The sequence below is a fragment of the Macaca nemestrina genome, chromosome 3 (assembly GCF_043159975.1).
Source record: "Macaca nemestrina isolate mMacNem1 chromosome 3, mMacNem.hap1, whole genome shotgun sequence".
NCBI classification, from domain to species: domain Eukaryota; kingdom Metazoa; phylum Chordata; class Mammalia; order Primates; family Cercopithecidae; genus Macaca; species Macaca nemestrina.
The window spans coordinates 184,226,372-184,242,871 of NC_092127.1; the positions used below are offsets into that span (position 1 = coordinate 184,226,372).

The 16,500-nt window shown below is 34.8% G+C and overlaps 1 protein-coding gene across 3 annotated transcripts in view; it reads left to right on the top strand.

Annotated features, from left to right (window-relative positions):
• LOC105487931 (RAB28, member RAS oncogene family) overlaps positions 1–16,236 on the top strand; it is a 119,271-nt gene extending 103,035 nt beyond the window's left edge. Inside the window, exons 5-8 of one of the 3 annotated variants that reach the window (XM_011751601.3) lie at positions 2,381–2,484; positions 7,370–7,447; positions 12,032–12,107; positions 15,302–16,236. In XM_011751601.3, coding sequence (XP_011749903.1) covers positions 2,381–2,484; positions 7,370–7,447; positions 12,032–12,076 — 227 coding nt within the window. In that variant the 3' untranslated portion in view covers positions 12,077–12,107; positions 15,302–16,236. Of the gene's footprint in view, positions 1–2,380; positions 2,485–7,369; positions 7,448–12,031; positions 12,108–13,974; positions 14,070–15,301 lie in introns of all 3 variants that reach the window. The other 2 variants (XM_011751600.3, XM_011751599.3) reach the window with 2 other exon arrangements.
• The last annotated feature ends 264 nt before the right edge of the window (positions 16,237–16,500 follow it).

The following is a 16,500-nucleotide window of genomic DNA, read 5'->3' on the forward strand; positions in this document are numbered from 1 at the left end:
GTCTGTGTCTGCCCTCTGTGCATGATCACTCAGGTGGGGGTGGCTGCTCAGGGTAGGGGAGGTTCATTGTTCTCCCTTCCTAGTTTTACTCTTGCAGCAGTGTTGGTGCAGGGATAGGGCTCTGGAGCTGGTGGGGCTGGCAGGGTTCAGTGGGGCGAGGGAGCAGACAGGCTGGTGCTTGGCTGTGAGCACTACTTTCCAACCTGAAATCTCATGAGAACTTATTTACTATCATGAGAACAGCACAGGAAAAGCCGTCCCCATGAGTCAGTTACCTCCCACCAGATCTCTCCCAAGACCTGTGAGGATTATGGGAGCTACATTTCCAGATGAGATTTGGATGGGGACACAGCCACCCAAGATGAGATTTGGGTGGGGACACAGCCAAACCATATCACTACCTACCACAATACCTGGCATATGATAGATGCTCAATAAATGTTTGTTGAATAAATCATTTTTTAAAAAAATTGACCAATGGTAGTGCTAGTCTTTCCATGGTTATATTTGTTAGGAAAAAAAACTTTCGTTTGATTAGTGATACATGGAGATTTGGAAGGAAGGAGAGAGAAAGAGAAAGAAAAAACAATAAACCATTAGAAAAAACAAATGTACACACACATTAAGTGACACAACTTTTATATTTATTTATTTATTTATTTATTTATTTATTTATTTATTTATTTCTTTAATGGATGGTGATTTAAATGGGTGGTGACTTCAATGGGAATTTTTCCTGGCGACAAGATTTGTTCTTACTCTTGTTGAATTAGAAAAATTTTTTAGCTTCAATATTATGATAAATTGGATATGTAAATGTCATTGCTTATAGCTTAGTATTTTAGTCTTCCACAAATTGATGCCTGTGGTATCTGGACATTCCTTGGCCTGTTCTTGTAAATAAGGAGATAGTGATGTTTAAGGAATAGCACTGTGGCCAGAAAAGCAAAAAACAAACAAACAAACAAAAAAACCAAAAAGACCAGGCGTGGTGTCTTACGCCTGTAATTCTAGTGCTTTGGGAAGCCGAGGTGTGCGGATCATTTGAGGTCAGGAATTCAAGACCAGCCTGGCCAACATAGTGAAACCCCATCTCTACTAAAAATACAAAAAATTAGCTGGGCGTGGTGGCAGGCGCCTGTAATCCCAGCTACTCGGGAGGCCAGGGCAGGAGAATTGCTTGAACCTGGGAGGCGGAGGTTGCAGTGAGCCGAGATCACGCCATTGCACTCCAGCCCGGATGACAGTGCAAGACTCCGTCTCAAAAAAAAAAAAAAAAATTCTGTATTTTCCAAGGTAAACAATATAAATGGGGCTCAGGAATACCCCATTAGATTAAAAAAAAAAATCTCCTAGAGAGAGAACCCTTGAGCCTACAAACTAAAGACTTTCAATATAATTTTAAATAAAGTCTTTTATGTAGTATGAGTGCGTTTTTTAGTTGATAATCAATTGGCACTATTATGTAGGCTTACTAGATTTGCAAATTTACAAGTTTTTACAAGTCAGTTGGGTCCCTTCCTCAGGAAATCAGTTTAAGGTTTTTTTTTCCTATATTGACTCAAAGAGCCTAGTTGTCCTTAAATCCTGTGAATATATTTGCCTTATAATTTGACGGCATTGAATAAACACCCTTATAGGGTCTGTAGTGTTGTAAAAAGAGAAACTGTTAAATAAAGGATCACATTTGGAAAAATAGACTGTGCTGGATAAAACCAGTATTGCATGTGAGTACTGTGGTTTGCTTTAAAGCACCTACAACTATTCAAGGAAATATATCCTTGCCCCTTACTCTCAAAATGGATACTCTAGATGGAAAACAACTGAACTACGTCTTTGTGAAATTAAACTATGGCTATAAATTAATATAACACCCAATGTAATATTGATCTCTTAAGCAGAAAGTTATGTATTTGTGCTAACATTCAAACTTATAGAGATTACAGAGCTAACTATTAATTATTAAAGTAATTAAACTGTTTCAAGCCAAATATGCTTGGGTAAGTACAACTTGCCTTCAATTAATCACCATGTTTAAATGTACTATATTAAGTAGATCTTTTTTGCGCATCATCGGTGTGCCTGAACTTATACAGATGATAATAATAATGATAGCTCACATTTTTTTTAGCACTTATTTGCTGGTCATTGTGCATTATACATAGATTAATTATCAAATAACTCTATACAAATTAGGTATATTTATTATTCCCAGTTTATAGATGTGGAAACTCAGTCATAAAGAGGTTTAATAAATTGTCCAAGCTTGCACAGCTAGTGTCTAAACTGGAATATAATATTGGAAAGCAAGTCAAGCATGTTAAAAATGTATTGATAGACTCTAATATTGAATTGTTTTCTCTCTTTAACACCTTTCTAGTTGATTTGGAGCATATGAGAACAATAAAACCTGAAAAACACTTACGGTTTTGCCAGGAAAATGGTTTTAGTAGCCACTTTGTCTCAGCCAAGACAGGAGACTCTGTAAGTAAAATAATGAATACTGCATATTATAAGTGATGTTTTACTTTTATTTACTAACATTCCTAGGAAGTATGCTTCCATTATTTAACCTTTGGAGCAAATTAATTCCTATTGAAAACATGAAATTCCTTAGATTAGTTATAACATGTTTATTCTGGTTATATTACTTTTATAATTTATTTAACATAATTTTATGGTTATTTTTAAAAAGGGAATTAAAATGAATATAAACCACCCATAATGTCAGTATCTAGAGGTAACCACTCATAACCTCGTATGATTCCATCTAGTCTCTCTTCCTGATGCTCATACTAGTACTGTTGCCTGTGGCTAGGAGGTGGCATTCATTGAGTGCTTACTTTGTTATAGACATTGTACTACTCTGATTATCTCCGTTTTATAGAGGAGTCTTAGAGAAATTATGTAATGGGGTCCAGATTACACAGCTAATAAGTGGAGGAGAGAGGATTTGTAAAGGCAAATAGTGACACTCTGGGACTCACAGTCTTAACCACAAGCCTGTATTTATTTTTAAAAATTACGATTATAATATAGAAATAATTTTGTATTTTACTTTTTACTTCATATTTTTATTGTTTCCATGTCATTTAATAATAAATTGAATAATTCATTTAATAAATGTTCAAAAATTTATTCAGTCTTATTCTTATTGTGGAACATACAGGTTGTTAAGTTTTGAACATAATGTTCTAATGTAAAATTTTGTCCATAAGTTTTTGATGTTTTGGTTATTTTCTTCAGGTAGAAAGATTCCTTGAAAGGGGATTGAAACATTGCCAAATCACCAGCAGAAAGACTAAATTCATACTATCACCAGCATTGTATGATTGCCATAACTACATCCTTTTAACATTCAGGATTTATTTATGTATTTATTTTAAAATCTTTGTCAAATTGGTAGGCCCCCCCCAAAAGAAAAAAGATACTTCACTATTTAAATTTGAATTTCTTTGATTATAATTGAGGTTGAAATTTTTAAAGTTTTATTATTCACTTTGTGCTTTTTACTTGTTATAATTTTCTATTGCATTAGAAATTTTCTATGACCATCTTTATGTTAGTGCTAATAGTCATGTGTCACAGTTTTTTCAAATAATCCTCACCGACCCCCATTTGACTATTTTTCCAGTTGACATTTTTCAACTAAAAGAAGTCTGAAATTTTTCTGTGGTTTAATATTTTTGATGTTTTTCTCTGTAATATCCTTTATAGTTTTATACCTAAAATAAATATTAAATAATATGACTGGGGTTTGATCTTTCTTTTGGTAAGACTCATTAAAAAATTTGGACTCTTGGAATCCTTTCGCCTCAGACAATGTGAATATGGGCACATATGCACCCATCTATGCCTTTGAAAAAAATGTAATGTCAATAATTGTAGATAAATTCATCCATGGATTCACTGGGCTTCTGCCCTCACTTCATCTTCCCAGGGGTCTTTTTGCTATTTCAGAATTATTTTAACTTGTAGTATTTTCACTTGTTTTTAAAACCACTTAGTATTTTTTTTGCCACTTAGTGTTTTTTGTGTGCTTATATTGAACCACTATTAAAAAACTTCATTTTTTTTTAAGTGATACTTTGAAATGGTTTGTTCTTATGAAATTACTTTAAGACTTGTAATCATCTCTAGCTCCAGGTAACTTCCTCTCATTGTTTGAGGAGTTGAGCTCCTGGCTTACTGTTCTTTCTCTGATATTACCTATGTCATAATTCTTAGTGATTTCAGTATCCTTGTTTCTTCCTGACTCCACCTTAGTCACTCTTGCATACCACAGATCACGTCATTACAAATTACTGTGGCTCTTCTCTTACCTCAGTATCAGGCATCTTAATCACTAACCACCAACCATCTTCTGTTTCACATCCTTGAATGTCCTAACACAACCATTCTCAACCCTAGCAAGACCTACAAGACATTGATCCTAACACCTTTGCAAAATCTTAACCTCCTTTCATGTCTTCATTTTTCTCTCTTCTGAACTTAAATCTCATGGCCAGTCCAAATCATTGCCATGCACATACTCTCAATTCCCTTTTTCCTCTTTCACTTTCTCAGACCTGCTTGGCTAAATCTTAATTCTGGTTTAAACCAAGCCTCTGCTTTTTCATGGGTATGCTCATGAACATGACCAGAGAAAAGCACTAAGGTATGCTGGAGGTTTCACTTGAAGTTCACAATCCCTAATCTCAAGTGGGCCCTTAATACTGCTCAGTAATTATGCCCTATATCCCTAGTCTACCACCTCTTCCCTCAGCTAGGTGACTTTTTTTTTTTTTTTTTTTTTTTTGAGACAGAGTATCACTTTGTCGTCTGGCCTGGAGTGCAGTGGCGTGATCTCAGCTAACTGCAGCCTCCGCCTCCTGGGCTCAACCAATTCTCTGCCTCAGCCTCCCAAGTAGCTGGGATTACAGGTGCCCACCACCACGCCCAGCTAATTTTTTGTATTTTTAGTAGAGACGGGGTTTCACCATCCTGGCCAGGCTGATCTTGAACTCCTGACCTCGTGATTCACCTGCCTCAGCCTCCCAAAGTGTTGGGATTACAGGCGTGAGCCACTGTGCCCAGTCAATGACTATTTCATAGCTTCTCTTCTCTCTTCAGAAGTGTTCAAACTATCCTCCTCTATTCTATCAGCTGATGACCTTGTTTCCTATTTTATAAGAAATTTGAAACAAATAGAAGACAACTTCTACATACTGATGCTACCAGGTCTAACCTTATCCTGCTTACTCCATCTGTTCTCATATCTTCTGTCTTCTCTGTGGTTACTATGGGATCTATTCTAGCTAGGGCCAACTTCTCCATTGTGTGCTAGTCCCATTTATCTTTGCTGAATCAAGGATATTGCTTTAGCAGTTCTGTTTCATATGTTTTATTTTTTTTCCATCTACTGGATTATTCTTTCAGCATACAACATATTATGACTTCTTTTATCTTAAAAACAAGAAAGCTCTTGATGCCACATTTTTTCTCTAGCTGTTGCCTCATTTCCTTCCTTCACTTTCCAGTATATGTTTTGAAAGAGTTGTCTCTAGTTCTTCTTTTCCCAATTTCTCTTCTAGTTCCAGCAGACTTTTGCCCTCAGTATTTTACCCAAACTGCTATTATCCAGGTCATCAATGGCCTCCTTTTTGCTGAATCCAATGATCAGTACTCAGCCCTCATCTTGCTTGACTAAGTAGCAACATAAATAATTGCTGATCACTCTCTCCTCTTTGAAATACTCTCTGCACTTAGCTTCCAGGATACAATGCCTCCTGTTTTTTTTTTTTCTACTTCACTAACTACTCTGTCAGTCCCTTTGACTAATTTTCTTACCTCTCCAACCAACTAAGGTTCAGTCCTTTGATATCTCTTTTTCTACATGTATTCCCATAATGGCTTTATTTAGTCTTCTGGCTTTGCTCAGACTTTTCCCCTGAACTCTAGACTCTTATATCCAACTGCTTGTGCAGCATCTCCACTTAGATGTCTAATAGGCTGCCCAATTTAACATGTTTAGAACTGAGCTCTTGATATTCCCTCCTAAAATCTCTCACAGTCTTCCCCACTTTAATAAATAGCAGATCTACCAGTTGCTCAGGCCAAAAAAATTTTGGAGCCTTTCTTGACTCCTCTTTTTCTCTCATACCCCACATCTGTCACCAGATCCCATTGGCTGTACTTTGAAAATATATCCAGAACCTGGTGACTATTTCTTACTGTGTCCACTCCTACCACTTTGGTTCAGCCTCCATAATCTTTTACATTAGTGTCTTTGCTGATTCTCTTTTTGTACACTTGGTCTCCTATAGTGAATGTTAATACAAACAACCAGACTAATGCTGTTAAAATAAAAGTCACATTGGGCCACCCTCCCATGCTTTCCATTCATTTGGAATAAACATCAAAGTCCTTCCAGTACCCTACCAGATTCTACATGCTTTGCAGTCCTCATCTCTTTGCTCGTCTTCTTTTAGAACCACTCTTTCTCTCCACTCCACCACAGTACTTTTCCTATTGTTCCTTGAACATTGACCATCAATGAACTAAAATATATTATGCTTCTTAGGGTACAAACGGCATAAAGGTATCAGAAATATGTATCCATTTTTTGTTAGAAATAAAAATTAACAAAGTTTTGATAAATATTCTGTAAGCATGTGATGAGTAGGGATAAGAATATGGTAGGACATTTATGAAGAAAAGATAGTTATACTACACTAAATGTCAGGATTGGAACTCTAGTAATTATAGTAGACCTGACATAAGCTAGCTATGTGTGGAAAGGCTATTTATAGAAAAATATTTGTCTGTTTTTGTTTAATCGTAATGGCATATATTTTTCCTTTGAACTGATAAAATATAGTAAATAGTACCAAGTTGCTTTACTCGAGATACATGGAGAATTTGTCGGAATGATGTGAAAGTCACAGAAAGTATTAAAGTGTTAGAAAGCAAGACCTTTTAAGATAGGCCACAGGTGGCTAAAAGGACCAAGATAAAATTGGCAATGAAAAGTAGGGTGGTAAAGTATAGATTATTTTTATTTTCTTCAGTAAGTATGGGAGTTTTTATACTAGTAAGTAAGGTTGTTTTGTTGTTTTTTAAAGCGGTAGCTGTAATCATCATGTTAAATCTTTAATGTGTGTGTTTAGAGAAAATTCATTGAATTGGATGGAGTTTTGAATTACGGCTTAATAATTTAAAAAGTATTATATTTAAAATGTTGCTACATTTGACAAAGGTATTTTTGGAATCACCTGCTATATCATATTTTTGCAATTATTGCTGTTTATCATTTTTTAAAAAATTCTGTTTATTTAAAGATAACTTAAGCATGACTCTTATATCATTTAAGCCCATTTTTGTTATGTAGGTCTTCCTGTGCTTTCAGAAAGTTGCTGCTGAAATCCTTGGGATCAAATTAAACAAAGCGGAAATAGAACAGTCACAGGTGATTACCTTGAACTTTATGTTTAAAAAATTAATGAATTTCTTACAAGGCATTAATTTTCACCCATAAATTCTTACCCATTTATGCCTTCTGTGTACATGTCTCTAAAAGCTTTGGGAATAGATTGTATGTATGACTCAGTGTTTATTGCAGAAGATGGAGAATGTTAACTTTTTATGTTAACTTTTTGCCAAATTATGATACCCTTGAAACCTCATTTTGTCTCTTTTGTTGGGAAGAAGATACTGGTATAAAAAAAATTATTAGTGGTTAACTAATGAGTTTAGGTGCTGACCACATTGTTTGGTACTTCTTTATTTAAATCCTTATGGAGCGTCTATTCAATTTTAAAACATCCTTGACTGTAATGATATTAGTTTTTGATGTTGTTTTGTTGTCAGTTTAGTTGTGTTATTAATTAGTAAGGATTTCTAAGTTTTTTCACTATTCCTAGATAGTTCTGTTAGACTAAGAAAAAAACATGCATATCAGTAGCCAAGAACTTTAAAGTATCACTATAATTTCCCACTAATTCATATGTCTGATAGAATGAAAAATCAGAGCAAGCGCCTAAAAAGTTATGCTTCAGAAGTGGTTTGGTTACAAGTAACAAACTAATTACATTTTTCCTCAATTTCTTCCACCCCATTCGTACCCTGTGCAACTAAAAAAGTCTGATTATCTTTTCCCATCCTTAAATTTTTCTTTAATTCTTTTAGAGTTTGTTCTGTATCTTTTTCTCATGGTCCCTCTGTGTGTGTGTGTGTGTGTGTGTGTTTTAAAATGATTGAAGCAAATATTTGAAATTGTTATACTGATGTGGATGTTTCTAGGACTTGATTAAAATATTTGAAATGCTAAACATTTGCTAATTTTAATTCCCATCATTCAAAGACATTTGTTTTATTTAGCACTTGGTATGGCCAGATACAGTGCTAAGATACTTTGTGATGTTTAAATAGATCCCAGACACATAAAAAGTGGTTACTTGGTTTGGATCTAGGAGAATATAAGAAAGAGAAGTCACCATGATTTGCTTGATCACACAGACCTTGGATCCCAGAGGTCAAGTAATTCCTTTGCTTTTTAGCTTCTCTGTCTAAATAATGTTTGTCTCTGCTTAATTAGACAGTCTGTGATTATCATAAGTGATTTATTCGTCATATGTTGTATACTCAGTATAGTGGTGGGTCTAAAAAAGAATTAAAAGACTTTAAAATGTCCCTGCTTTCAGTAAAGAAAATTAATAGGTTATGTGCCAGGGGGACTGTGTTATCTCAGTTAATCCTCATAACTCCCTGGATCAGGTAAAATTTTATCATTTTATGATCAGGAAGCTGAGACTGTGGAGAGATTCAGTAACTTGATCACTAACCCTTAGTTGGGCACTGGTGGAGCCAGAATTTGCACCCAGGTCTCTCTGACACCAGTGCCCTTGGTGTTTCCACTCTACTATACTGGGGGAAAGTGTACTGGGCAGTTTGGAGTGGGAAGGGAGAAAATGGCTGAAAGAGGAGCTGATATCAACAATATACCTGGGTAGAAAAGCTTAGGTTGTATTTTAGAAACAGAAGAGCAGTTTGGTTAAAATAAATGACCATTTGTGTCAGAGTATAAAGAGTTTGAGAACAGATTTTGGGGATTTATGAATGCCAAGTTGATTAATTTTATTTGACCTATAATCATTTTGAGGTAGGGCAATAGATGAAAGCAGTTTTTAGATAGAATTAATCTAATGGAATATTTTTGTATGTCATTGGATAGGAGGGAGATTGAAGTAAGGAGACTGAGTTACTGCTACCATGTGAAAATGGCCAAAGTCAAGGTGGAAGGGAAAGAGGGAACTGATAGGACTTGTGGAATTACTGGATAAGAGAGAATAGAAGTCCAAGATAATAACCCTGAGGTTTCTTGCTTGGAGGAATGAAGACAGGGGAAACCAATGATTGTGGTTTTTCTGAAAGAGGGAATGGTGGACTGGTGCTTCACAGGTGAGAGGGCCGCACTGAGGAAGAATTCCTTGTACTGCCTGAGCTGTGCAGCGGTGATCAGATACAAGGAGACCTCTGGAGAGATGAAACAACTGGAGGCAAAATTTGGGGAAAGCTTTATTAACATTAGCTCCCTCGTGTTGCAAGATCAACAGAGTTACTATTTTGACTTTGGATATGGGCTTAATATCCTGGCGTATTTTAAATAAAGAGATATTAGATGTGTTAATTACATAATTCTCTACCCTCCCTGCACATCCACCTTGCTTATTATGCTTTGAGATTTAATTCTATCTTCAGTTTGTTGGTGGCATTTACTCTTAATGCATTCATTTGAAAGGGAATTCAAGTTACTGCAGCACTCTTCTATATGTTTGTCAAAATTCTTTGTATATAGCAAGAAGCCTCATTAGTCTTTCTTGATCCTGATGAATTTGGTGTTTTTGCCAATTAAATTATTGATTTTACAATTCATATTTCTTAGTGGAAACATTTTTGCAAGTTCATCTAAAAGACTAGGAAGTGCAGATTGTATATACACACACACACACACATATATATATATACACACACATATATATACACACAGACATACATACATATATACACACACACACACACTGCATGTGGCTTTTGCGACATTTGAAAGATTACTGGGGGGATTCAAGGGAATCTTTGAAAGTACTTTATATTATTCTATAGAGAAGGAGTTAAATGGCAGACTCACCAGTCACATTGATGTTGATGCTCTACTATAATAATTTTCTTTGCGACATAAGTGTTTACAATGAGGTTTTAGTCCTAGTTCCATTCACTGATTATTTAAAGAGATTCTGCTAGTTTATTTCTAACCTAGATTGCTCTTATTTGGGAGTTATATAAAATGAGTTATCAACACACTTTGTAAGCTTTGCAAGGAAAAGGAAGAGAGAGAAAAGAAAGTGAATGCAATTTATTAACACAGTGAACATATTTTGAGGGTCTGTGTAATGCCAGGGACCACAGTAGAATCTGGGGATACAGAAATGAATAAGAGAAAGTCCCTATCCTCAAGGAGCTCCCGGAATAAGTGCGGCAGCCAAACATTTAAACAGTAAACACTATAGGTCCTTTTTCCACAATTCCCAATTTGGTTAATAGTTTCATTTGCATCATTTATGTAGTCTTCCCCTTTCTCCCCGACCAACCATTATCCTCTAAGATATTGTAAGAATTGATACTGTTGTTAACAAGTGTTATAGTTTCCCAGATTGTCCAGATTTTTTATTTGCAAAGTGCCTAGACTTTTGGGAGAAAAAATAAATTTACAATTGCTGTTGTTTAGGAAATCCAGCCATCAGCTCTTTAAGAATGCATTAGATAATTGATAAAGAAAAAGCATAGTCCTTTTAGTCCTGTCTTGTGTCCTTCAGACTGAATTGCGAGGAAGTTTTGCCGTATCTACTTGGTGTTAAGAGTTCTTAATACATTTTTAAGCCTCAACATACTTGCCAATTAATAAACTATGAATATCTACTTGATTTGAATTAGGAATGTATTAGTTTTTAAAATACCAAAAAAAATTTCTATCATGTCTGAGATATTCATTAAACTTGCTAAAAATATATATTCCTTATTGTCCCCTCAAACTATTTTCAGACTGTATCTGAAAGTATCTCACGTAGGGCTTGGCGTGTAATAGACATACTCAAGATTTTAATTATCTTAATTGGCATATTATTGTACAGTACCCTTTTAACCATTAAGAGTCCTTTCTGCTTTTTAGCTTTACCTGAGTATTGATCTTCCTCAGATTCTTCTTACCCATGTGTTAATTTTTTATGATTATTTTCTCCAGTATGTTTATGAAAACTGTCCTGGGATTTCTTTCTTATCCTAAAGACCACTTGTTTTCTTGAGGAGCATATTTTCTCATTTTGTGCATACTACTCTAACCCTCAGATATTGAACGTTGCTTAATGGATTTTCATATCACATACTATTTTTTCTCTTTCCTATTCACCTTTTAAATTAATTTTTTAAGTAAAATTTCAAAACCAGATGGGACTTTAGAGATCATGTAGGTTTACTTTTTAACAGGTTGTATCCTGTATCCATGCTTTAAATTGTATTCTGTAATCTTGTTGCACTTTGAATGTATACCAGTCAGAATATTCTGTAATAGTTTAAAATCTGTTTTGTATGCTAGACTCTTATTATCTCAATAAACAGAGATTGTGCATTATTTACCTAAATGTCTGCAATATCTGGGACAGTGGTTGGCTTTGAATGAATGATAGTGACAAATGTTTTAGCCTTCAGGGTGTGTTTACTCCATATCCTGGGCATGACAAACTATGGCCTTTGCAGTGGTAAATATGTTCCTTATTATCTGGAGTAAGGTGCAATTGCACAGTTGACCAAATTTATCTTTAGTTTAATCTCTCCGAGAGTCCATCTATACTCCTTACACCTTGTGCCCCAACCCATAGGTTGCTTTCTTGCTTATGCCGTCCATTGCTACCGCTTCCATTTCCAGTATCCACTTGGCAAATGCTCTTTGAAAATATCAGGGTTAAGCTTGTGTTCACTCATATAACTCTTTTCCTCTTAGGGCCACTTCATTATTTTCATTTCATCAACTAATAGCAGAGAATAATTGAGTGTACTTTGTGGCTCTAAAAATAAAGGTTGGTATTTTGTAGGTAACATTTTCTCTAAAAACATCAATAAATGACTTTTAAATAAGCTGACTACAGTGAAACCACCTACCGTGAAGTTTATGACATGGAAATTATGTTTTTCTAATCATAGAAAGTGAAATTTGGAATCTGCAGAGCCTTGGTTATGGGTTACAGTTCGGAAACACTTTACAAAGCTTTATGTCAAAGAGTCAAAGCCCCTGAGAGTGATGCTGCCTTGTTAATTCTTGATTAATTTGATGAAAATTAATAATGAAATCCAAGTCATTTACGTTAGTCAGTTCTTGGACCAGATTGTCTAGAGCACAGGACAGTAATCCGGTTGTGTTTCTAGGATAAGACTTAAACCAACATTTTGTTGGATTAACGAGTTGCTTACTGATTATGAAAATCCCATCTCTTCATTGTAACCCATAGTTTGGCATGAAACAGTTAGGTTTGGGGAGGTTAGATAATGGTATACAATATTTCACTGATGTACCCCCCACTCATACCTCATTTGGCAGTTGGTAATGCTTGTGTTGATAGCATCAGGCTGAGTGCCTAGTAAATCATGAGTCTTGTCCAAAAGTTAATGCTGCTTGTTGCTAGAGAACTTAAGCAGAAGCCACCCAAGGCTAATATGTTCGTATGCCTCAGCATCCTATTCATTTACTCTCAATTGTTTATAGAATCTTTATTTATAAATGTAATCACAGATAGAAGCTCATATTAAGATGCCTTTCTGTCTATCTTAGTAAATTAATAGATGCTATTATGAAGGATGAGTGTCCTGAAATAAGATACTTGCAATCACATGGATAGCGAGGATAGTTTTAAATCTAAAATATTTGGGTAGCATGTTATATCTGTCATGCATATTTGTCACATGTGGTCTTTTTATCCTAAGGTAATAGCAATTACGAATATAACAAGGTAAAAACAAATCGTTTCTTATTTAGTAAAACTCTTAGATATTTGAAAGCAGCAGTTGTTGTACTTAAATATTGTACCTCGTGAATTTTTTTTACATGACCTACAACTGCATTTTGAATTTGTTTGTTTCTGTATGGAATTTGGAAGTATGGAGGTTAGGATTGGGAGGAATGGGGGAGTGAGCATCACAAGGAAGTCTAGGACAAGTAATAAATAGTATTAAATATAAAAATTGTAAATGGCATATGGCTTCCTCTGATGTCTTCATTCCTCTCCCCACATTCAAAGAAATTAATTACTCCTTCCTCTGTGTTCCCACAGCATATTATAAGTCCACCAGTTAAGTGTTTAACTTGTATGGCAATTAGTTGTATATGTGTTTCTCTTTCCATTGGGTCCTCAGCAACTTGTGAATAGATTCTGTGTAAGTCGCCCATACATTCACAGTATAGAGTGACTGGCACGTAGTATATCTTCAGTAAATCTTGTTAATGGAAATTGAATTAATCCTTTTATTGCACTTTAACATAGAAAAACCTCATAATTCTTCATAGTCTTCTGAAATTCTGGGCATTATATATGTTATATATGATTGTGTTATCAAAAATGGAACTCACAATTTGGGAAGTTTAGTGGTCATATCTATTTCAGTAATTAAATAGAATTACAAAGAATAATGTTTCTTGGGCCTTTGTTCCTTTCCTTTTCTTTTCTTTTGTATGTGTACATTCTGCTGTTTGTGTGTGTGTGTGTGTGTGTGTGTGTGTGTGTGTGTGTGTGTGTGTGTGAGAGAGAGAGAGACATGTTTACATTTATATGTTAATTTTATGTTTCTGCTTTGGTGTTTCTATATTCAGTCATTGAACATACTTTCCATTTTGTCTTTTTTTTTTTTTAATTCTTTATTCTTTGTCTCATTTATGTTGTATGGAATTGACAGCATATTGTCAGGGCAGAAATAGTGAAGTACCCGGAAGAAGATAATCAACATACCAGCTCTGCTCAGAGTAGAATCTGTTCAGTACAGTAGTGCAGGTATTAAGGGATAAATTATTACAGTTTGGGGAGGTGGGAAGGGAAAAACAGTGAATGCTATCTTGTTCTTTATTCCTTATGAATAGGGAAGTTCAGATGATTATTGTACATTATTGGAAATTAATATCGCGTCTAAGTCTTGATTTAGAACTAAAAAATTGGTCCTCTGCCAGGAGACATGAATTAAGAAATTGGGAACAAATTAAAATAACATTGCAGTTACTTTTAAACATATTTGTCTTTATGGTTGTGTTTATTACATGTGCAGTGAAGTGGAGAATTGAGGCAGTTATTTCATTATTCATTCCTTACCATTTTTCCTGAAATAGCTTGGTAATTGAAAGAGTATTTTTAAAATTTGCCTTGAATTGCCCTTCTTTGTCTGCTTGTGTGTGCAGACTTTGTAGAGTTGAAAACAGTAAAGGATTTGTTTTAAAGTATTACTTAGAGATGAATATTAAGCATATTGCTAAATGTATCATTTTAGATATTCCTTGAAGTGTGTGTTAGAGGGAAGGAAGGAAGAGTTAAAAGTATCTTTTGGTTTAAATTATTTTACAAACGAATATGAAGTAATTTTCTAAATTTTTCATTATACTGTATTTTGTTACAGTTGTATTCATAACCAATAGTGAGCCATTTGGAAATAAGTTAGGGATTTTGGAGGAAAGTTTTAGAAATTGGAAAAGATTTAAAAATGGGTTGCTCAGAATGTTTCTGCTTTATATGTGAATCCTCTTTAACATTTAAATGTCTTCTTACAAACTCAAACTGCTGTAAACATTCAATGAAAAGGTATCGCTAAATATAATGGCTTATGGAAATATTAATCAATAATGTTATTTTTTACTTTGAAATGATGAGTTCTTTTCTATGATTTAAAATACATGTGAATGATTCATTTAAATTATTTTGCTCTAAATTATTATCAGGGTTTAATTTTTCCTTATTGATTTGTCAGTTTTTCATTAGACTTATGATAACCTCAAGTTAAATGTCATAAAACCAGGGACAACTCCATAGCTGAGTTGCCATTCTCTTCTTGAAAACAAAAAAACAAAAAGCACACTTCATTTGTTTGTCTGGCTTATTCTTTTAATATCAACTCCTGCTTCATTTGTGGTGTCCATCATCAGAAGCTCAGCAGAGTTCAGAAAATAAAAATATACTTTAAGGAGCTCTTTCTAAATGTTCTGATGTCCTGATAATAACTCTGTTTTCTTTTATGACAGAGGGTGGTGAAGGCAGATATTGTAAACTACAACCAGGAACCTATGTCAAGAACTGTTAACCCTCCTAGAAGCTCTATGTGTGCAGTTCAGTGAGCGCATTTTTCTTTTGTGTTGATAGTTCTGGCTGCCCTTCACCTCTGGGTGGGCCTGAGGACTTCTAGGAACTTGTTTTATCAGTGACCATCTCTGTAGTTCAGTTAACACTTTCCTCCCAACTTGCTTCATCATTGCTGTTGCCTCACAGTGGCAGGCCGCTCCTTGGATTTGAAAGAATTCAACTTTGGGACCACACACTTTGAATTCAAAATGGAAAACCCATTCCCTGGACTTAGACTGCTTCGTTGCAAAAGAATGATGATGCTTCTTTGTATGTCCTTGCTTCTTTTTTCAGTGATGTAAATTTTTTTAACTTAATATGAAAACTATCCAAGTCTTGATCATCAGCCAGGATTTTGCCACAGCAATTTCATTCTCTTATCGGAACCTGTATGTGTCAAAGTATACTTCAGAGTGCAAACATTAAGCAAGTAATATATTTTACCTACAGATACTTATGAAGACATTCTTTAGCTATCTATTGTGACTAAAAGTATAGAAAGCTGTATCTAACTGAAAATGCTTGAAATAAGGCTGTAATAGAAATATTTTTTCATTTCTTAAAAAAGGGCCTAAATTGTTTATATTGTAGTTTGTAACTCACAAAGTAGTGAGTATTTGATATTGTATTTTTATTACTGTATCATTGTCATTATGTATTGTGTAATACTCAGGTTTGAAGGCTTTCTGAATTTTGATAAATGTTCAGCTGATGCTCCACATGGAATTTCTCTTGCAAACTGCATAAGAGTACTCCCGCAAATGAGTTACGACATTGTGGATCAGACTGTACCTGATGTTCAGATGTTTTTCTTTCATGAATAAATTTATTTAAATTACTTCTTTTGGCAATTTTCTTTCAAACGTCTTCCTTTTTGTTACAGAAAGGCAGTGTGTATTTGGATACAAAATTAGTGATTCTGGGAAGTTTAATGTATAGTCAGTCACTTAGAATTGTTAGGTTATTTTGTTGGACCAATTAAAATCCATACTCCATAGCTTGGCATTTCAGGGACTTCACATCAGCTGCCTCCTACTTTTCTACCTTTTCTCATGCCACTCCACTGTACCATCATCACTCCTCTGCAAACACAGCTATGGAC